The sequence below is a fragment of the Balaenoptera ricei genome, chromosome 7 (assembly GCF_028023285.1).
Source record: "Balaenoptera ricei isolate mBalRic1 chromosome 7, mBalRic1.hap2, whole genome shotgun sequence".
NCBI lineage: Eukaryota > Metazoa > Chordata > Mammalia > Artiodactyla > Balaenopteridae > Balaenoptera > Balaenoptera ricei.
Window position 1 is genome coordinate 112,270,628 of NC_082645.1, and position 22,509 is coordinate 112,293,136.

Genomic DNA, 22,509 nt, shown 5'->3' on the forward strand with positions numbered 1-22,509 from the left:
GGACTTACAAAATCATTGCTTGTTTGAGGGACTGGTTTTTTTTTTTCAGATTTTTTTTTTTGATGTGGACCATTTTAAAGTCTTTATTGAATTGGTTACAATATTGTTTCTGTTTTATGTCTAGGTTTTTTGGCCACGAGACACGTGGGATCCCAGCTCCCAACCAGGGATAGAACACGAACCCCCTGCATGGGAAGGTGAAGTCCCAACCACTGGGCCGCCAGGGAAGCCCATGAGGGACTGGTTTTAACTGAGACCTCCAACCCTTGCAGACGGGAGGCTGGGTAGGAGATGGGGGACAGGGAGCGGGGGATGGCAGGGAAAGGAAGACCGAAAAGTTTGGAAGCATAAGATCCCGGAGGAGAAGGATGGGCATAAGAGGGTGGGTTCCCAGCAGCATTATTCACAACAGCCAAAGGCGGAAACAACCCACATTCTGTCAATGGATGAAGGATAAACAAAATGTGGTGTCTCCATGCAATGGAATATTATTCAGGCATAAAAAGGAGTGAAATACTGACACATGCTCAACATGGATGAGCCTTGAAAACACGATGCTGAGGGAAAGAAGCCAGTCACAAAAGGCCACATATCATATTTTTCAACTTATATGAAATGTCCAGCACAGGCAAATCTATAGAGACAGAAAGTAGATCGGTGGTTACCTAGGCTGCAGTGTGTGTGTGTGGGTGGCAGGTTCAGAGTGCCAGCTAAAGGGGAAAGGGCTGCTGTTGGGTGATGAACATGCTCTAGAACTGACTGTGGTGACAGTTGACACAACCCTGTGAATATATTTTAAAAACCATGGACTTGTACATTTCGATGGTATGTGGATCATATCTCAATAAAACCGCTATTTTAAAAAAAGCTTTGGCATCATCCACAACTACCCACTCCCACTCCCACCTCACATTCAATCCACCAGAAGTGTCATCAGCAATCCCTTCAAATACACCCTGAATCCCAAACTCACCACTTCCAGTACCATGGTGCTCAAGCCGGCACTCTCTCTTGCCCGGAGAGTAAATGGCCTCCTGACTGGTTTCCCAATTTTCCTTCCCTATGTGTATTCTCCTTCAAGAGGAAAATCAGATGGCCCACCCCAGTTCACACCCTCCGATGGCTTCCTGTCACTCTCGGGCTAAAACCCCTGTCCCCCCCGCATGGTCTGGTCCCAGCCAAGCCTCATCACTGGTTCTCTTAGGCTCTGTGCCCTTCACACACTCCTGGCATATTCATGCCTCAGGACCTCTGCATGTGCTATTCCCTCTGCCATTCACATTGTTCACAAGCTCATTTTATTCATTTTAGTCAGGTCTCTACACAAGCATTTCCCCTTCAGATAGGCCTCACCTAATCCCCCTGTCTACAATCATACACCCAGTTCTTTATCTCTTCCCTGTATTTTATTTCTCTTCCTAGCATCTATCACCATGGTGTGTTCCCTTGACCACACACACACACACACACACACACACACACACCAAAGAACACACATGTGCATATTGTTGACTCATCTCCTCACTAACACACCACCTCTATGAACACAGGGTCTTCGCTATTTCACGGTGGGGTTCTTAGCACTTAGAAAATACCTAGCACATAGTGGACACTTGACAAATGACTGTTGAATGAATGAGTGATCCTCACAATAAGCCCTTATTTTAAAGATGAGGAAATCCAAGAGAGGTGCGGAGGGCAATTCAAGGTCGCACAGTTATTAAGTAGAAGAGACTGGATTCAAGGCTGGCCACACTACAGTTCTGTTTTGTCCCCTGGACTCAACTGGCACTCTCTCTGCATCACGGTCCATGAGTCATAGCCCGTCAGAGACACCCATACCTCCCGCTCTACTCATAACTAGTGGAAAACTCATGGACCATGAGAATGTTGCAGTAAACGCACTTTGACCCAAAGATGGACACAGAGTGAAGAAGCCTGACTTTCCCCGTGAGCTTACAGACCTTGGTCACATCGTCCACCCTCATGGAGTCATCATTACCGCCCCCCCCCCACTTCACGTACAGAGGCAGTTCCGAGGTTCCTTCCATTCTGAAACTGAACTAACCCACTTCTTCAAACCTGCACTCATCCGCCAATGGACTCACCCCTTGAGCTGAGTGAGACTGGGTGTAGGGACTCAGCAAATTCTACTCGGGATTCACCTCCAGGAGGAGCTGACCCATTTCTAACTCACGCTCAAAGGCACTTTGATGCTGATTTGAGCCACACCCAGGGTTTAAAAGAGTAAAGCTGGGATGGGCACACACGCTGCACTCCCCTCACCTCGGAAATGATGAGTTTTAAAAACAGGCTGAAATCACCAATTAGTTGGAACAATGAAGTGCTCTGAAGCTGAGAAGTGCTTCGTATGATACATAATATTTTGGCAGTGGTGGTTCTGAACATGCATCACAGCTCTTCTTTTCAGAAAAAGTAATAGCTCCTTGGAGGAAAAATTACACTCCTGAAATTAGAAGGCTTTTATAAAATAAGTCCTGATTAAAGAAGTTAAATTCCACGTCTACTGTGAGCAAAGCACAAGGCGTGGCACTGACAGGGGATGGAGAAATAAAGAGTCACGTAACACAGCAGTGCCGCCCTCAGGCCAGCCCCAATCTGATGTGGGAGGGGAAAAAAATACGTGTGCTACAGGGAGAAGCCTGGGGAGAGAAGGCAGAGAGGAGAGTTAAGGGAATCCTGTCCTCGATATACATCTGGATGCCTCGGATAGAATTTCATCTTATTCTATTCATTCATTTATTCAACAAATCTTTATTGAGCACCTACTATGTGCCACGGCTAAGTACTGGAGACATGTGTCAACAGAATTGGAGCTTGTTTTCTCATTTAACACTCATAACCAGCCGTGACGAGGGCTGTTGCCAAGTCCCTGCAAAGTCAAAGAAGCGGGCCCAGAGAGGTTGTGTAACTTGCCTAAGGAGCCCAGCTAGAAAATGGTAAGGATGGAAGCAGGATTGAGACTGCTGGCTCCAGAGGCTGTGGTCAAGTGGGACGGGTAGTGGTCTAGACGGGACCAGGTCTTCTGACTCTGGCACTTGGGGCTCATGTAACCTCAGGCAGAAAGCAGAGTCTCCAGGAAGTTCATTCTGAACTGGACAGAATGATAGTGGGGTGATGGGAAATAGCCCACATTTGAGTTCTAATTGTGTGAGATTTCTCCTTGTGATCAGGGCATTCTGACTCCAGAGCCTGTGCTATTAAATTGTATGTTATAATTTTAAAAAATAAAATAAAAGAGACCTTTCTAATTCTGTTCTGCACACTAACTGTGCCACTAACGTTACCTTTAGAGCAGTCTGTATTTGCCACTCACTGATTCTCACATCCTGCCCATCCGTATCCGGTCACCTGGTCACTGCCAACCAGTGTCGCTTGGGAAGCTTCTAGGCCACGTGAAAACCGAGCGGCTATGACTATCTCCACATATGGTGTTGCCCTTCAGTGTGTCTGGTAACTCCCAGCCACCCTCCCTTGCTTCTGTCCCCGTATGAAGTCTTTTAGGGAGACCTCAAAGTTTTTGAGACACCCTTATCACATCAGTGTAAACAGGAGTCCACCAATGGTTTGGACAAACCTGTTGCCGAAGTCAATGCCTCCTCTTAGATTCTCCAGCAGTATTTGGTGATATTGACAACCCCCTTCTTTTTGAAAGTATTGTCAAAAATTTCAAGAAAACTATCAATCACCCTTGATAAAAATTTCCTCCCAAAACAGAAATTGGATTGACCATAATCTATAATTCATCTTATATGGTACAACACATGTATATGACACATTAATGTTTTACTATTTAAAAAAAAAAAATTCACTTCCTGCTTCCAAGAAATTGTAATAAAAATCAAAATGGAAACTACAGCAGAGAGTTTATTACTTAATTCACTCAACATCCAACACACCATATTCATCATACATTTCTGGATTACCGATGACTCAAAAATCCTCTTTGTACTGGCATTTGATGCAGAAATTAAAGCAAAACATCAACATATTAGCAAATCTGGAGCAGAAGTTTCTTTGCTGAAAATAATATTTTTCCTTACCAAGAAACGTCCTCTTCCCAGGAGAAATGAGTGTTGCATCAGGACAACGTCTCTGTGAAGACTTGTGGAAGTTTTGTTCTCTGGTGACAAGAACCTGGCTTGGATTCATTCATTCATCAAACAAGATCATGTCTCATGATCAGACTCGCAAACATGAAAGCACAGAGATAAATTTTCAACAGGAAGCACACTTCCCACTGCTAGAGAGTTCTTATGCACATACCTGGAGCTTCAGACGTCAATTAATTGATGTTAATTAACCTGGAAACAGTTTTTCTCACAAAGGAAATGTAGTTTTCCTATGGAAACATAAGCTTTTCAAGGACATTCAAAACTAAGCTAAATAGAAAATGCCTCTTTTCAAGCATCCAGTCCCCGCTTTGGGGCAAAATGGCCTAATATTTCTCCTCTTAAGAAGAGTCCTGTCTGATATGAGAAAGTTGAAAGCATGACATGGTCCTGAATCACATGTTTGTACCAGGAGGGTCCTCAGCTCACAGTGCGGCTACACACACAGGAAAAGAGTGTAATAAAATGATCAAGAACATGGGCTTGGGAGCCCGGCAGAGGACCTGGGTTCAAACCTCAGCCCCAACAGTTATGGGCATGTGCACCTGGCATGGCGGAGACCATGAGAATGCTCGCCACACTGACTCCTCTTCCCAGGCAAAACCTCTAGGGACTAAGGGACCAAATTCTGGCAAACGGCATGTGGCGGAAGTGATATAACGCCACGTCCAGGCACTGCTCTCAGAGCGTCACACAAGACCCTCCAGATCCCTGAGTTACCACCTGGAGGCCAAGTGCCTTCATCCAACTATGACACAGCAGAAATTTAACCTCTGCTTGGAAGCCACTGAGATTTGGGGATTGGTGTGTGACTACAGTCGACTGTCCCTCTAATATTCTTGGCCAAGTTACAAAATCCCGTGCCTCAGATTTCTCATCTACAAAAATGGTATAATTAAGAGTGTTTAACTAGGAGCTTGTTCTAAAGAGCAGCCTTGGAAAGCACTTAGCACAGCCCTGGCACGTGGTTACACTGAATAAACACTAGCTATTAGCGTGTGCACGCGTCTGTGTACTTCAGTAAAAAGCAGGTGGAGAGGGACTTCCCTGGCGGTCCAGTGGTTTAGGACCCTGGGCTTCCACTGCAGGGGGTGCGGGTTCGATCCCTGGTCGGGGAACTAAGATCCCACATGCTGTGGGGTGCGGCCACAGAAAAAAAATGTTAAGAAGAAAAAAAAGCAGATGGAGAGATAGAGCTAGATGCTAAAAGGGGAAAGAAGGGCTGTTCCCACAGGACGTGGGAACTGATAAAGTAGAAACCGGCCTAAGAGAACTGCAGGAACAAGTCAGGAGGTAGCTGAGCAAAGAGACAGTTAGGTACCAGATTTCCTAGATCTCTTCTACCTCTGCTTGGGATGTTCTAGAACATGAGGGAAAATGGAGGCTATGGGGGAGGGAATCCCACAGCCCCAGTTCCAGGAAAGGCCACCAAAGTTGCTACTGGGAGTCAGAAACAGGATGGCTGAGAGACCCCAGCCGACGTGAGGCCACCTTTGGATAAAGTAGAAGGTGAGAGAGATGAAGACAGAGCTAAAGATTCAAGGAGAGCAGAAAAGATTTTAAACAGCTGCTGTGGTTCTCTAGCTGCTTTACATTTCTATTAAACAAGAAAGAATTTCTTTTATGTGCTAGGGTTTTCTCACAGGTAGACAACTGTATGCAAACTCTAGGCCATTCAAGAACCAGAAAACAGCGTGATGTAAATGTCAGTGGAGATTATGTAAAGTTGTTTAAACTGTGACCAGTGTACAAAGGTATGTATCTCTAAAATAAAACTGTATGTTATTTCATGAAAACTGGATAGATTTAAACCTGTAATATTCAGGAAATTGAAGAACAACTGTTAGAAAGTCGTTTATTAAAACAATAACAACTTACAAATGTGGTGTTATAAAATAGTTTTGTTGTTTTAATAGAAGAAATAAAAGATGATCACTTTGTAAATCAAGATCTGTTTGCCGTATCTCAGCTTCCAGCACAATTCTAATGAATTTACTGGAAATCACCAAACTGTCCCTGAGTCTAATTATCAAAATCCAATTCTTAGAGCGCAACTCTCTGTTCCTGAAGCTAATTGAAAGTCAAAATACTATTTTTGTTGTTATTGTTGTTATTAGAAGAACCAAGGAGAATGCTGTATGTCTATATGTGCCACCTGGAAACACCCAGAAAAAGCCATGATGTGCTATCCACGTGGAAGATATTAAATCATCTTAGATGATAGAGGTGAAATTCTTCTCCCCACTAATAAGCAAAAAATAATTTACAGTGCTTCTGGAAATTTCAAATCAATGGTTAAACAGTGACAGTGCAGAAATGCCTAAAATGAGAATAAGCACAGTTAAAAATGTATAAAGTATCTAGTCATTCCAAATTCTATCAGCAGCTTTCTAGAGAAGGGGGCACAGTGTAAAGGTTTCATATACTATGTATTTATAGAAATGGAGTATTTTTGAAGAAGAAAAATAAAGTTAGAGTAAAAGATAAAATATCCCAATTTCAAACCATATATACAAAAATCAAATTCATATTAATTAAATACTTTGCTGAAAATCGAAAATTTTAAATGCCTGGTAGAAAATATACTTGAATATCTTTTAGATCTTTAGGAAGGAAAATATTTTCTTAAAGAGGACATAAAATGTAGTAACTAGAAAAGCAAAGTTTGCAAAATATAATTAGAATGCCCATTCATCAAAAGATCCCTCAAAGTTTTGGGATTAATATATACACATTCCTATATATAACATAGATAACCAGCAAGGACCTACTGTATAGCACAGGGAACTCTACTCAATATTTTATAATAACCTATAAGGAAAAAGAATCTGAAAAAGAATATATATCTGAATCACTGTGCTATACGCCTGAAAGTAACACAACGTTGTAAATCAACTATACGTCAATTTAAAAAAAAAAAAAAAAGATCCCTCAAAGTGAAAAGACAAATTACACACTTGGTGAAAATATCTTCAATTCATACAGTTGACAATGACAAATGATTAGAACAAAAAAGAAACAGAGAACTCTTGCAAACCAATGAGAAGAGTACACACACACACATACACACACAAATCTGGACAAGAGATAGGAAAACAATGACCATAGGAAGAGGAGCCCAGCATCATTAGTGAACCACAAAATACAGAGACCACAATGAGGTACCTTTTCTACACCCATTCAGTTAGCAAAAATTAAAACTTCTGATACTACAAAATATTGAAGAAAATCTGAATCCATAAGATCGCTTATGCATTTCATGTGGGAGTATATATTGGTGCAACCACCGTGGAAAACAGTTTGGCAAGACCGACTATAATTGATCAGTCATATATGTTATGTTCCAGCAATTCCAATCCTAGGTACGACCTAAAACAACCCCTCGCACATAAACAATGGAAGGCATACGAGAATGTGCTTATCTGTGCCTGTCCACAGGAGAAGAGAGCAATGAAATTTTATACAGCAATCCAAATCCAACCATGTAGATGCACCTCAGCAAGACGGGATCAAGTGAAGAAAGTAAGCACCAGACAATTACACGCGTGATAACATAACATGATTCATGCATGATACTGTTTTTATAAATTGGAGCACAGTTCAAACAAAGATAAAATCTTCTGTAAAAAACATGTAAATGCTAAGATCATATAAAGAGGAAAACAAAGGATGGATCAACTCATGATTCACTCATGATACTGTTTTTATAAATTGGAGCACAGTTCAAACAAAGATAATATCTTCTGTAAAAAACATGTAAATGCTAAGATCATATAAAGAGGAAAACAAAGGACGGATCAACTCAAGATTCAGGGTGACTGTTAGCTCTGGATGGGAAGGGAGACGGAGGGATGGGCTGAGGAGGAGACTATATGGTTAGTCATCAGGTTGAACTTCTGGTTTTGGTGGTGGCTCCACCGGTGATTACTGCATATTAAAGTAGCTAAGTATGGGGGCTTCCCTGGTGGCGCAGTGGTTGAGAATCTGCCTGCCAATGCAGGGGACACGGGTTCGAGCCCTGGTCTGGGAAGATCCCACATGCCGCGGAGCAACTGGGTCCGTGAGCCACAACTACTGAGCCTGCGCATCTGGAGCCTGTGCTCCGCAACAAGAGAGGCCACGATAGTGAGAGGCCCGCGCACCGCGATGAAGAGTGGCCCCCGCTTGCCACAACTGGCGAAAGCCCTCGCACAGAAACGAAGACCCAACACAGTCAAAAATAAAATAAATAAATAAATAAATAAATAATTTAAAATAGCTAAGTAAATATATAAAAGCACGCTACGGACAAGATGAGAGAGTATCACGAACCAAGCATTATGGTCATTCCAATTCTGTGCACCTGAGTTCCTTTAAAAATAGAGAAGTCTCCTCTGAGAACAGACCTGGATAAAATATCAAACAAATCATTTCAGTCCAAACAGTGACAAGCTCCACCTACCAGCCCTGACTGAGACTATTTATAGAAGGATCTTTACTTGTCCTAGCATCACTTATAAAAGAGAAATAAAATTGAAACTCTCTTAAAGACCCATCAATAGAGGAGTGGTTTAAAACGTCAGGCCACGTTCATACTCTTTCATTAATTCATCTCATCAACACATTGTCTGAGCGTCCTGGATTCGTCAGACACGGTGGGACACAATGTTGAACGGAACTGATTCAGGTCCTGCTCTCACAGGGTTGACCCTGGACGGGAAGACAGGCAGGAATCAAAGAATCACACGTGTACACGTCCACTGCAAACAGATGAGGGCTGTGAAGGAAAAGAACGCCCAGCTGTAAAAGAGGAAAAGGGAAGGAGACCTAGACTGAAGCATTCAGCTGAGACTTCCCAAGGAAAGGGGCCATTTAACAAGGTCCAAAATAGAAACCAGGCAAAAGGGAGGCAGCAGGGAGAGCTGTCCAGGCACAGAGACGGGGAGGTGGTCCTGCAGCAGCTCAAGCAGGCAGGGAGATGAAAGGCCAAGGTAGCTGGTCCCAGAGCAAGGTGGGCAGTGGGGTGAGATGGGGCTGGAAAGGCGGGTGAGCGACCGATCATGGAGGAGAATGAGGCTGAGGATTCTGGTCTTCATCCCAAGAGCGATGGGAAGAAGGGGATTAAGTGGGAAAGCAACTACATCAGATCTGCACTGGAAAATAATCACCCAGGAGAATGGACAGTCTGGGGGCACTGACACAATGAAAGCCAGGGCTCACTTTGGCGTGATCACTCTGGTTCCAGGGCACAGCACAGTCAAGAGGAGACAGAGAAAGAGTGAGAGGTTATCTCAGTTACACAGACAAGGGGCAAAGGCAGCTAGCCTGGGAGCAGTGGCAGTGGGGCTGCAGAGAAGGGGGGTGGATCTGTGAAGTCTTTAGGTGGTAACATGGAGAACACTTGGAGGCAGAAAGGACAGAGGGTGGGGGGCACTTAGGGTGACTTGTAGATGTCTGGCTTGTAGAAATAGATGGAACACCAGAAGCTAAGCTGTGTGGAGCTGGGGATGTGATGAGCTCAGTTATGGAATGACTGAGCTTAAGGTGGCCTGGAACATCTGAATGGAGATGGCAAGTAGGCAGTAGTCTCACCTGGAGATACAAATTTAGGAGATGTGCTACGAAATTGTTAAAATGAATAAGGTAGCCCCATATGTACTGACACGGAAGGATATTTATGATCTACTGGTAAATATACACTGAAAAAAGTAAGTTGTAGAGCCGTATGTATACTATGATCACTTTTTAAAAATATATAGAAAAATACTTAATCATCTGATCTGCAAGGGAAATAAACACACACACACACACACACACACACACACACACACACACACACACAAAGGGCTGGAAAAAACATACCAAACTATTAACCTACCCTTATTATAGAGTTTGGGCTGGGATAGATGAGTGAAGGACTTTCACTTTTTTGTTTATGAATTTCTGCATGGATGGGCCTTGCTTCTTACAATGAGCACTTAATCACCCCAACTTCCACTTCACTCCATCCCTCTCTCCATCCCCAGCTCCGACATCACCCTGAATCCCTGCGCAGTGGCAGATGTTGGCAACAGGATGAGATGGAAAAAGAAAGATGATGTCAGTTTTCCACGTTATTGATGATAAAAAAGGAGTAATTTGGTGTTTGCTTTTAAGCTGCATCAAAACAGCTGTATCAAAATGTTCACCAATTAAATGCCATTCCTGCTCCTTGAGGGTTTATAACCGAGTTGGCTGAGCAGTAAGTCAATACGGTGATTGCCAGAGAATAGAAGTCTGTTGTCCACTGCCCTCTCCTAAGAGTCACCCTTTGTGCTCCGAGGATCTGAAAGTCTCATGTAAGATCAATGAATCCCCCATACTAACCAAGGAATATTAAAGACTTGCCCCATTGTGCAGCATGGTGTTCCACGAACTTGGACTAATGAACATACATGAACACAAGGAAATGAACACAAATGAGAGGATTGGGTGGCATTACCTAACAGCCTGCACAGTTTAGCCTGAATTCTTCTTAAGTTACTTAGCATAATCACTCAGCACAGCGCCAGCCCACACTCAGTACATATTTGCAGAACTGTCTTTGAAACATCCAGGCCTCTATTTGACCAGGAATATCATTACTCCAGAACAAAAATGGTGGAATGCTAAGACAGAAGCATCCTAATGTCAGAAAGCCAGCCAAAGAACGTGATGTTTATCCCCATAGGAACTTCCTTCCTCCATTCCCATCAGCATGGGCTGATGGAACCAAATGAGACCTTGAAGTCACCTGTCCAACAATGTATGCTTAACCACCCTTAATTAATAAGTGTCTATTCTACAGAGAGACACACAGTAACTATTAACTATGGAAACCTTACCAGCAAGGCAAACACAGGTGAAGTTGCCCCCATCTTGCTTTTCATTCGCATCAACACAGCTCGCATTGTTCTGGCAGGGTTTCCTCTGGCAGGCGTCAAATTCTTCACAGAAAGTACCCGTGTACTGATCAGCACAGTTACACGAAAAAGTTGCCTAAAACACAAACATACGGTGTATGTTACTTGAGTCCCCTAAAATGTGTGCGTTGACTGTGAAACTCAAAGTTCAAACGTACCACTTATTTTTATAATTATACCAACACGAAGTATTTTAATCGTATCACTTATATCATGATCTGATTAAAATCATAGCTTTAAAAAAAATAGTCTATTTCTTTACAGTTTAATTTCAAACATGCTTTTTATTGATATGTATCTCAATGGTTTTCAACCTTCCTAAACCATAAATGGAAAGAATAATTATTTTAAGCAAAAAATAAAGTTTCGCTGACCTGACATGGAAATGAGAATTATGCTAGAGCAGATATATTGAGCTACAGTCATTAAATTAGATGTCACTCCAAATGAAATCCTTCAGCATAGATAGTGCTTGCAACAAAAGCATCATGAAATGTGGCACGGGGCCCACCCTTCCAGATCACTGAGAGAATTTACCAAACCACTCTGTAAATGAGGCTCAACGTGCAGCCACGCAGATGACCTGAGTGTAAGGGAAAATAAAAAGGACCATTTTGCTTGGTTTGTTATACTAGTAAAAGACCATAACTCAGACCCAGAGAACTGCACTTGACTGGAAGCTTCATTTCTGAGGCTGCTGTAAAATCCAAATAAAACTGAGCCTTCCTGCTCTCTTCCTAATGCTGGCCTGAGGGTGGTGATGCATCTAAAAAAGACACAGATCTGGCTCCAAAGCCTTGTGTAGATGTGACTGCAGATTCTCATGAAGAATGGAGAGGAGGAAGCAAAGGAGAATGGCATAAAAAAAACTTACTGCATAAAAAAATTTTTTAAATTTAAAAAATTAAAAAAACAAAATAAAAACAAAACAGACCAAAGCACCTTTCCCAGCTCTCTCCAAGCCCCACACATCAGGCAGGTGTTTCAAAGCCCCGCCCACAGCCTCTCCCAGCCCTGCCTACTTCCCTCCCTCTGGAGCGGGTGGGGGACCCAGCCTCCTGCCCTTGATCTTACAGAGACTCTCTGGGCTCCCCCAGGTATTGTTAACTCAGGATCCCACCCCGTACCCACCCACCCCCACCAAGCACCACACAACATCTTTTCTCTTAAAAAACAAAAGGGTTGGGCTTCCCTGGTGGCGCAGTGGTTGAGAATCTGCCTGCCAATGCAGGGGACACAGGTTCGAGCCCTGGTCTGGGAGGATCCCACATGCCGCGGAGCAACTAGGCCCGTGAGCCACAATCACTGAGCCTGCGCGTCTGGAGCCTGTGCTCCGCAACAAGAGAGGCCGCGATAGGGAGAGGCCCACGCACCGCGATGAAGAGTGGCCCCCACTTGCCGCAACAAGAGAAAGCCCTCGCACAGAAACGAAGACCCAACACAGCCATAAATAAATAAATTAATTAATTAATTAAATAAATAAATAAATAAAAGAAAGATGTCTCTGCTTAGGCTGACTAAATACACTGAAAGGAAACACAAAATCAATGTTAGCTGAAAATTTAAAAAAACAAAACAAAACAAAAGGGTTGTCTTCTTCTCTTTTTGTCTCTTAATCAAGTTTTATACTTCTTGTCCATTTCTTGATTAATTTACTCCTGAATATTTAGATTTCTTTGTAGCTATTGCTAATGAGATCCTTTCCTCACCTTATTATTTCTTGTAATACCCATCATACTTGCTAGCGATTATTACTGACATGTAAAGTGCTAACGTTATGTTACCTGTCATCACCCTGAGCTCTCATTACAGGTCAGAGGTTTTAGTTGACTCTCTTGAGTTTTCCAGATAAAACAAGCCCCCCCCCACCAAAAAAAAGGGAACATCAATTGCAAATCATGATCATGCCACCTTCTTTTCTCTATTCCTCATGGTTACATTGGTGGCACATCCAGAATAATTTTGATTTCAAAGGGAGGTTTGTAGAATATATCACTAAGTAGAATGCTTGGAATGATGATCAAATTTTATCAAATGCCATTTTAGCTTCTATTTTTAAAAATTATCTTTTTTATCTCTAACCTATCAGTATGTGAATTGAATGTTTAAATTCCCTACTACTGACTTCTTACATTCCTGGAAGGAAAACCCACAGAGGTCATTAGGTAAAATTGTTTTATGGCTGCATTCTATTTGTAGTTATATTTCTATGGCTTCCATCTAACTTGCCCTAACCCACAGACTCCTTTTCTAAGAAAAACTGTCCCTTGAATGGTGAGATCATAGTTTACACCATAAGAGGACGCCCCTTGTCACAAGCGACTAAACCAGGAGTGGATGGAACTCTGACCTCAGCAACCAACCAAGGAGCCAGACAGCCAAACATGACCTTTAGCTCAACCAAAACAGCCAGATTTTATGTAGGTGTCTTTCTTTTGTTAGTTGAAGTTGTTGTTGTTAAGGGAATATGACACATCCTTATAAACTGCACAATCAAGTCCTCTTTAGTTTAAGGACACACTCTTCAATTATATCTTAGAAACTAGAACAACTGGAATAAAAGCAATGGCTTTTTCTACTTAAGTTAGAGGTAAATTTTCTGCCTTCTATTTCTATCATCTCATACCTCCTTGTGGCAAGCAGAAGTTCCCTCTGCATTCTAGCAATAGTTGACTTCTTATCTGTTTTTTTCTTGATGCTGTGAGTTTTTTCCCCTTTTGTGTGTTTGTATAGACTTTGTAGTTGAAAGCTGGGAAAAGCTCATTAAGGACTATTAGAAAGGCAGCCTTGTAATTAGGAAACTCCTTTTCTGTCTTCTACCTAAATAGATGCTTCTCCAAAGAAGATATACAGATGGCCAATAGACAAATGAAAAGATGTTCAACATTGCTAATTATTAGAGAAATGCAAATCAAAATTACAAAGAGGTATTATATCACTCTGGTCAGAATGGCCATCATTAAAAAGACTACAAATAACAAATGCTGGACAGGTTGTGGAGAAAAGGGAACCCTCCTACACTGTTGGTGGGAATGTACATTGGTGCAGCCACTATGGAAAACAGTATGGAGGTTCCTCAAAAAACTAAAAATAGAGTTGCCATATGATCCAGCAATCCCATTCCTAGGCATATATCTGTAGAAAACTCTAATTTGAAAAGATACATGGACCCCAATGTTCAGGGCAGCACTATTTACAATAGCCAAGACATGGAAGCAACTTAAATGTCCATCAACAGATGAATAAAGAAGATGTGGTACATATATACAATGGAACATTATTCAGCCATAAAAAATAACAAAATAATGTCATTGCAGCAACATGGATGGACCTAGAGATTGTCATCCTGAGTGAAGTAAGTCAGAAAAATAAAGACAACTACCATATGATATCACTTATATGTGGAATCTAAAATAGGATACATGCAAACTTATTTACCAAACAGAAACAGACTCACAGACATAGAAAACAAACTTATGGTCACCAAAGGGAAAAGGGGGTAGGGAAGGGATAAATTAGGAGTTTGAGATTAGCAGATACAAACTACTATATATAAACAAGGGCCTACAGTATAGCACAGGGAAGTATATTCAATGTGTTATAATAAACCATAATGGAAAAGAATATGAAAAAGAATATGCATATACATATATGTATAACTGAATCACTGCTGTACACCAGAACTAACACAACATTGTAACTCAACTATACTTCAATGAAAAAATAAAAATAAATAAATAAAAATTAAAAAATAGATCTCTCTTCTAAGGAAAATCTTGTCCTTGCTCAAATGGCCAACGGTGCACAACGCTGATATTTGCAAGAGGCTGTCTGGAGCCCCTTGTGCATCTGCAGAGTTGTGACCGCCTTCGAATGCAAAAGGTGTGCATACGCTGCAGGCACAATGCCAAACCGGGCCTCAGCATCATCATAAATTACTCCATGTGACTATTTCTGGCAGCTGTCCACTAACAATTACTTGGTTTGTATCCAGTCATTCCATTTTTCAGATAAATTTCTCTGGTCGTTTGGGGGATACATTTTGCATATAATTCATCTGGCAAGTTCCATGGAAAATATGTTGCTTGTGAAAATAAATTATTAAACGCCCCAAATCAAAAGTCTTTCAGTTAGCATTGATTGAATTTTTATATATATATATATACTTTTTTTTTTAATTGAAGTGTAGTTGAATGAATTGAAAGATAAAATGAAAGCCGCGCATTTTGTTTTAGGAAGGAAGCTTGAAAGAAACCTTAAGAAATTGTTGAAACAATTGCTTTTGACCAAGCAAAGCACTGAATTGATTCTAAAACTTTGACTGATGGATGAGGAAGAAGATTAACAAGTGTTTACATACTCCTAACCATAAAATTTTAGTTAAATCTTTGCGTATTATGTGTCACGCTGTCCATAAAGTTAGATTTCTTCCAAAGTCTACTTTCTAAGAATGAAGAGCTTTCCTATAATGTTAAAAGGATTTTTAAATAGCTTCAAGACTTTGACTTGTAAGGGGCCATAAATATTTATTAGGAAACTATGTTTTTAGCGTATTTATTGTAAAAACAAAAGAACCTGTTTGATCACTGATGTACAAACTATTCTATCAACCTTGAGTTTAACCCACTGACTATGATAGCACTAACCTATGTCCGACTGAGTTAATTGGTGTAAGAGACAAAATGGACTTAGTTAAAATTAGCAGCATAGCTAAGTTACAGAGAGGGACTTCCTTGCAAAATTATCGTATATTTATAGGTAAAAATATTTTTTCAAGTAAAATGAAAAATGACCCTCAGAGATTAATTTTAAAAACCAATGCAGAATCTCAGTTTTTCTCAATAGCTTGAAGTCAAATATTCCATTTGTACAGTAATGAAACTTTCTCACACAGTGGTAGGAAGCTTACTTTGAAAAGTTCTAGCTTAAAAAAATTTCAGTCATACCTGCGTTCACTTATTCACCCATATATATTGAGCACTCATGAAGAGCCAAGCACTGTTCTGGGGACACAAAAGTGAACAAGACTCTCTCATGGAGATTATATTCTAGTGGGAGTGACTGACAAACGAAATGATTAATAATAAATACGGTGATAAATGCTGTGGGGAATATTAAGTAGGAAAGGGGAAGAGAAGGGTCCTATAAGAAACAGCCCTTTAAAATCTACTACTGCGTTTACCATGAGGACGTTGGCAAGAGCGTATATGCCATACATCATTTTCTACCTCATTTATAAATTCCTTCCCAAGAAAATTCACTCATTTAAAAGTTTTACTAGTCATAAGAACTGATGTTTTGTCCTCATGAATGATGGAGATTATGTGACTGCTCTTTTTTTTTTCCTTTTTGATTTGGCTGCCATACGTTCAGAGTCTACTAGAAGTTCAGTTTTAACAACACTCTAGGGCTCTGTGACCTATATGACTGTTTCCTCTTTCCAACTAGGATATCACTTTTTAATTTAAATTTTCTCTGACTCTTATTTTCTTGTATTTTTATATTTCAATACTTTACAGAATAAAGAGCCAAATGTTTGAATAAATAAATCTAAATTCCCCAGCATGGCACACAGGTCACTGGCAATCTGGCCCCAGTTTACTTTTCTGTCTCATCTTCTGCAATTTTCACCTCTCAGTAAAGCCTACTTGTCATGAACAAATCATCCCAGAGACAGAAGGGGTTTTTTGGGGGGTTTTTTTTGTTTTTATTTTTTTGGCTGTGCTGGGTCTTCGTTGCTGTGCGTGGGCTTTCTCTAGTTGCGGTGAGTGAGAGCTACTCTTCGTTGCAGTGTGCAAGCTTCTCACTGCGGTGGCTTCTCTCGTTGCAGATCCCAGGCTCTAGGCATGCAGGCTTCAGTAGTTGTGGCACACGGGCTCAGTAATTATGGCTTGCAGGCTCTAGAGCACAGGCTCAGTAGTTGTGGCACGTGGGCTTAGTTGCTCTGCAGCATGTGGGATCTTCCCGGACCAGGGATTGAACCCGTGTCCCCTGCATTGGCAGGAGGACTCTTAACCACTGCGCCACCAGGGAAGACCAGAGAGAGAAGCTTTTTGAGGAGCTTTATTTTTCTCTTTCAGAGTCAGAATTTAGCAATTCTTGTTTACTTTCTCCCTTAAACAAAGTATACAGAAAATACACATCTCTTTTTGGTGTCCCAGTGCCATCAGTGAACATAAAAAACTCAGCCAACTAGACACTGAAGCTCATTGTTTATAGAGCTTGCTCACATTGAATTATCTCTTTAATCTTCACCACATCTGTCAGGTGGGTATTCCCAGATCCATTTTAGGAGTTGAGAACAGACTCGAAAGAGAGGTCAGATAAATTGTATAAGGTGTCCCAGTTGGCAAGTGTACGGTCAAGGCTTAAAACCATATCATCCAAGTCCTTTTCCACTCACAGCTGCATATCATCCTATCATCACCGTGATGATCTATGGGTACCATAGACCCATGTGGGGACGTCCTTCACCCTTACTCTAAAATGACCCCCAATGACAGTAGTATTTTATTTCCAGCTCCAGATTTCCGTAGTTTTTCCACCTCCTCCCTTGCTGTCTGGCTGTCTTCCCTATCAGCATCGACTGTTCTTTGGGTTCACTGATCCTAATTTCCTTCAGCCTTAAGAAAAATACCAAATCTATTCAAATAATGTGTCAAAATAGAGTAAAAACCTCCTTCCTGGGGGTTGAATGCATCTCTTGTACATAAAGTGCCTAATCACTCATGGACAGACTTGGAAACTTTGGGCGATTCTTCACCAGAATTGGAGGTCCTTGATGTCTGCATACATAATAGACATTTGAGTGTTCACTGAATAAAGCTGACTTTATAGTCTGCTCCTTAAAGGTAGACTTGCATGAGAGTTCTGTGCAGGGTAAGGGTCCTCTTCTCCTACTTCCTTGTCTATCTCTGATGATCTTGTGATTTATTAGAATCAGAGCCACTTATACATTCTTCATCCACATCTTCATGCTAAAGGGGATGCTGGAACAAGGATTAGGAGGACAATTCCAAACCAAAACCTCTGAAAATGGAAAAGAGATGATTTAAGCCACTCCTACCTAACAGACCCTCAAAGCCAACTTCAACTTCCGTCATGGATCAGCCTGATTCCAAACAACATCTGGGCAATTCATAGCTAAATGTCTGAACATCTGCAAGGTCAAAACTCTGGCTAATGAGTCGATAATTGCTGAAACTAGGCGATGCAGACATGGTAGTTTGCCAAATGACTCTATTTTTATGCATGTAGAAATTTCCCATAATAAAAAATTCATTGTTTTTATTTTAAGAGGCTGTCTAAATCCCAGGAAAGGAAAGATAAAACTCTGAAACGTTAGAATCACATTTCGGCATCCTGTGTCCAGCTCCTCCCTGCGGGATGTGCTATTGCATTTACTGCAGGGATGTTGTGGAGAACATTGTGTGCACATCACCGGGTCCCCGTACATGAAGTCCCACTCCGGAAATTCATTTCACGTCCAAGTGCCAGGAAAAGCTCTGCTTGCCCTAAGGGACTGACATGTCTTCTCCTGTGGACAATATGAATCACATAACTGAGCATATTTCCCTCTGAACAGTCCAGTTTTCTTGAAGAGAAGGCTCAACCATTCCTAGGCCAAAGGAAGGCGTGGCCACCTCTCAGCTTGCCCAGCATGCCAGGGTCATGAGCAGGGCACAGCCAGCCCAGGCCACAGCTGGGAGAGAATTCCTGCTTACAGAGCCTACGGGGAAACATTCAGAAGACCTCTCTAAACTAGTAGTCCAGGGTCACACACAGCAGGGTCAAGAAGTAGAGTCTGTTTCCTAACGTTGCAAAGCTCTAGAATCTTTTTGCTCCCAGTTAATGGAGGAGCAACTGTCCGTGAAGATGATCCCCCCAGTAAGGGCTTTCTGTAGCCCCCTGACAGAGTGATTATATTGCTCTAAGAGGACTTCAGGGAAGGAAGGCAATGAATCCTGTCTAACTCATGAAACAATGAAGCATTAGTCAGATTCTAACCTGAGCTGTCCCATCATGCCAACTGCACTGACCCTGAATCCGTGGAGATGGAGGCCACAGAAGCCTCATCCTTGTCGTTCTAAGCCAAGAGCTTATTATTCCAGCTCTAGGCACCACAGCAGGTGGTCATTCAGGTCTGAAATTACATAGTTGACAAACACTAAAACCTTGATAAAAAGCAGTGACCATAGCGCACATTTTCATGTCATTAAACACAGGTGGCCTGTAACTAAAGGGTCGGAAGATCAGTCTAGCAAGTTCTCTTAGACATGTAGAATTCAGCCTTTTACTAAGCCCAGATTTAGTTATTTCAAGAGACAGAAAGGATTATTTTAACATAAAACTTAAGAGACTATCTGGGAATTCTACTTATGATGTAAAAGTCCTTATAAATGCCTTGTCCTGAGCCCAGGCCACACAGGAACACCTGGAGCCCAGCCACAGAGACAAACTGTTGCCTCTTGCTGGGAACACAGTGAACCATCTCAAAGGAAAACTCTGTCATGAATTACATTTTTAAAATTCTTGTCCATTGGCTGGGTCTCACTGTTCTATCATTCACATTTAATTTAAACAATATACTCCCATTGCTTATAGCTCATAATCTTATTTTCCCGTTAGTCTTAGATATGCTATTGCTCTTCTATTTGGGTTCATTAATTTCAAATGTAGTAGCTCATTTTTTTCAAGTAAGCTTAGAAACATGCAGATCATCTAAACATTGAAGGCAAGACGTGACATTCATGAGTTCCTAGAACTCGTTTCTTTGGCTTAAACATTAAATTCTAAATGATAGAAACAATAATGAATGAGACAGCCATACTCTTTCCTTCCAAAAGACTTTGTAGTTTGCTTGACTGCTCAAGGGAGAAGAAAGCAAATGTCTTTCGGGAAATTCTGTAAAAGATTTTCTTCCTAAAATTGGATGTATGGGTTGGCAGAATGAAGATGTTCACGAGCAGTTTCCAACCTTATCCCTGCAACTTATGTGTTCTCAGCACTCTGAGTGTGGCTGTAATTAGGCATAAGATTTCCATGTAATCAGCCTCGATCTCTAGTTCACCGACATCTGTGCATTTATTTGCTGCAACGTCCTAATCCACTAACAAAAGTAATATTTGACTTTTAAAAAGATGGATGTCATTAAAAACTCATCTTTTATTGAACTTCCCTGAAAAAAAATTAGCCTGATCCCACAAGTAAATGATACACCATTCTACTTTCTTATTTTAAAAATCAACTTAGCCTTCTAGTTATTTCCTTTGCTACATCAAAAGAAAATGATAAAGAAAAAGCTTTAATAAAATGGACATTTTAATGTATAAATTATTGATGAGAAGGATTCTTTGAAGAATAGAGATCTTTCCCAACGTCTTCTTCAAGTTCCCTCAGAAGGAAAACTCACCACGAATTATATTTTGAAGTGTAAAGCAAAGATGATAAACCACTGAGAGCTTTTTCCAAAGATGGAAAGCCAGTGGGGACAGGGCAGGGGTCAAAACCATCATTTACTGAAGAAAGCCCCCACCATATGCCAAGTACCCTGTAAGGATTCACTTAATCCTCCCAACAGTCTCGCAAGATCGGTATTATTTTTCTATTTCACCAATGAGGAAACAGACTGGAGAATTTAAGCAGTTTGCTCAACCTCACACTGCTAGTCAGAGGCAGAGGGAGGCAGATTTGGTCTCATTGTAAAGACATTTTTACAATTTAACATATTGAGAAATGCGAGAAATTAAATTACAAAGAATGAGGGGCAGAGTTCAGACGACATTCTGAGAAAGGGGATGAGGGCAGCGTTTATGCACCGAGTGGGAATCTGAAGGGGCTGACCTCCAAAGGCCTCTTCAGCTCTTAGATCGGATGGACCTGGGTTTCAGTCCCAAATAAGCCATAAATCCCCACTGTCCTCCGCCAAGCGATTCCATGCCACACTGGGGTGCTAACAACCGCCTAGTGGGTTTCTTTCCTGTTCTCTCTATTAGGTTGCCAGGGGTGCCATAACAAAGTATTGAATACCACAGGCTGGGTGGCTTAAACAACGGAAATTTATTTTCTCACAATTCTGGAGGCTGGGAAATCCAAGATTAAGGTGTCGCTAAGGTTGGTTTCTTTGAAGGCCTCTCTCCTTGGCTTATAGATGGCCCTCTGTTCTCTGTGTCTTCACATGATCTTCCCTCTGTTTATGTCTGTGTCCTAATCTCCTCTTCTTATAAAGACACAAGTCACTGTCCTAAGGGCTTTGCAAGATGCAGTTACCCTCATTGTTACTGTTATTCCAATTTTATGTTTGGGGAAACTGAGGCACAGAGAGGGTGAGTAAATGGACCATGTTCTTCCAGCTAATAAACTGAAGAGTTAAAATGTGAACCCAGGAAATCTGATTCCAGGATCTCCCCTTTATGTAAAAGAAACTACGGTCAAAGTGAACCACGGACGACCATGTAGCTTAGTAAGAAAAAAATTCTACATTGCCTGTGGAGATCCTATTCCTAGTTCTTCCATCTCTTTGATCTTGGGCAAGAAATTTACATTATTTATGACTTTGTCTCCTATTGGACCTCAGGTAATAATAGGAGAAAATGAAAGGAGATGTGCTATAACCAGAGATTCTTTTATTTATGTGTTGGCTTTAAAATTTTAACTGTTGTAAGATCTACAATGATAAAACAGATATTCGAGAACACCTATCCAATAACAAAGGGGTTCAGCACAGTCACTTACAGATAAAATGACTGTATCAGTGACACAGGAGGAGTAAGTGGTTGACTGGTCCCTCTTCCCAGTTCCTGTTTGAGTCAGGTGATGAAAATCAGCAAATCAAATTACCAGCTAGATTCAGGGACCAGGATATATAGGTGGAGATTAGAAATTAGGCTTGGGTAAAATCATCAAAACCCTCAATCTCTTTTTTCCCATGAAGATTGCACTGGCCCTTTACAAATCTTGGAGACAGGGAAGGTGAAGTGCCCAAATGGATGTGGAGACCAGGCAGGAGGTGCACTTGCACCTGGTCCAGGTAAAAGGTACAGCACCTGATCCCTATAGAGAACCCCCAGCTCCCTGCCCTGACTGTTCAAACATTCTGATTGCTCTGGGTCTATCCATAGATCATTCCTGAGTGACAGTTTTTGTTCTTTTGGGGATAACCCATAGAGTTCTCAAGACCTCTGTCACCATGTGACACTCTAGACCCCAAAATGGGGAGACAAACCTGAAGAACTCCACCTGAGGGACACTCATTCAATGGCTCCTCTACCAGAACGTCTCTCTCGTGTGTGGTTTCTCTTTCTTCTTTCTTCCCTCCATCTTCCATCCCCGTTTCCTGTTTATCCTCATTCCCTTTGGGCTCCTTCACATACATGGTCTATTACGTTCATGGGCCACGGCTAACCCAACATGCATCCCCAATTCCTATCTTTAGCCAGTACGTGAGCCTTCCTCTG

At 41.5% G+C, this 22,509-nt stretch overlaps 1 protein-coding gene across 1 annotated transcript in view; it reads right to left on the bottom strand.

Moving 5' to 3' along the window:
* The window catches only part of DNER (delta/notch like EGF repeat containing), a 322,853-nt gene that overhangs the window by 117,935 nt on the left and 182,409 nt on the right, over positions 1–22,509 (bottom strand). The window contains exon 6 of the mRNA XM_059927455.1: positions 10,976–11,129. Coding sequence (XP_059783438.1) covers positions 10,976–11,129 — 154 coding nt within the window. The remainder of the gene's footprint in view (positions 1–10,975; positions 11,130–22,509) is intronic.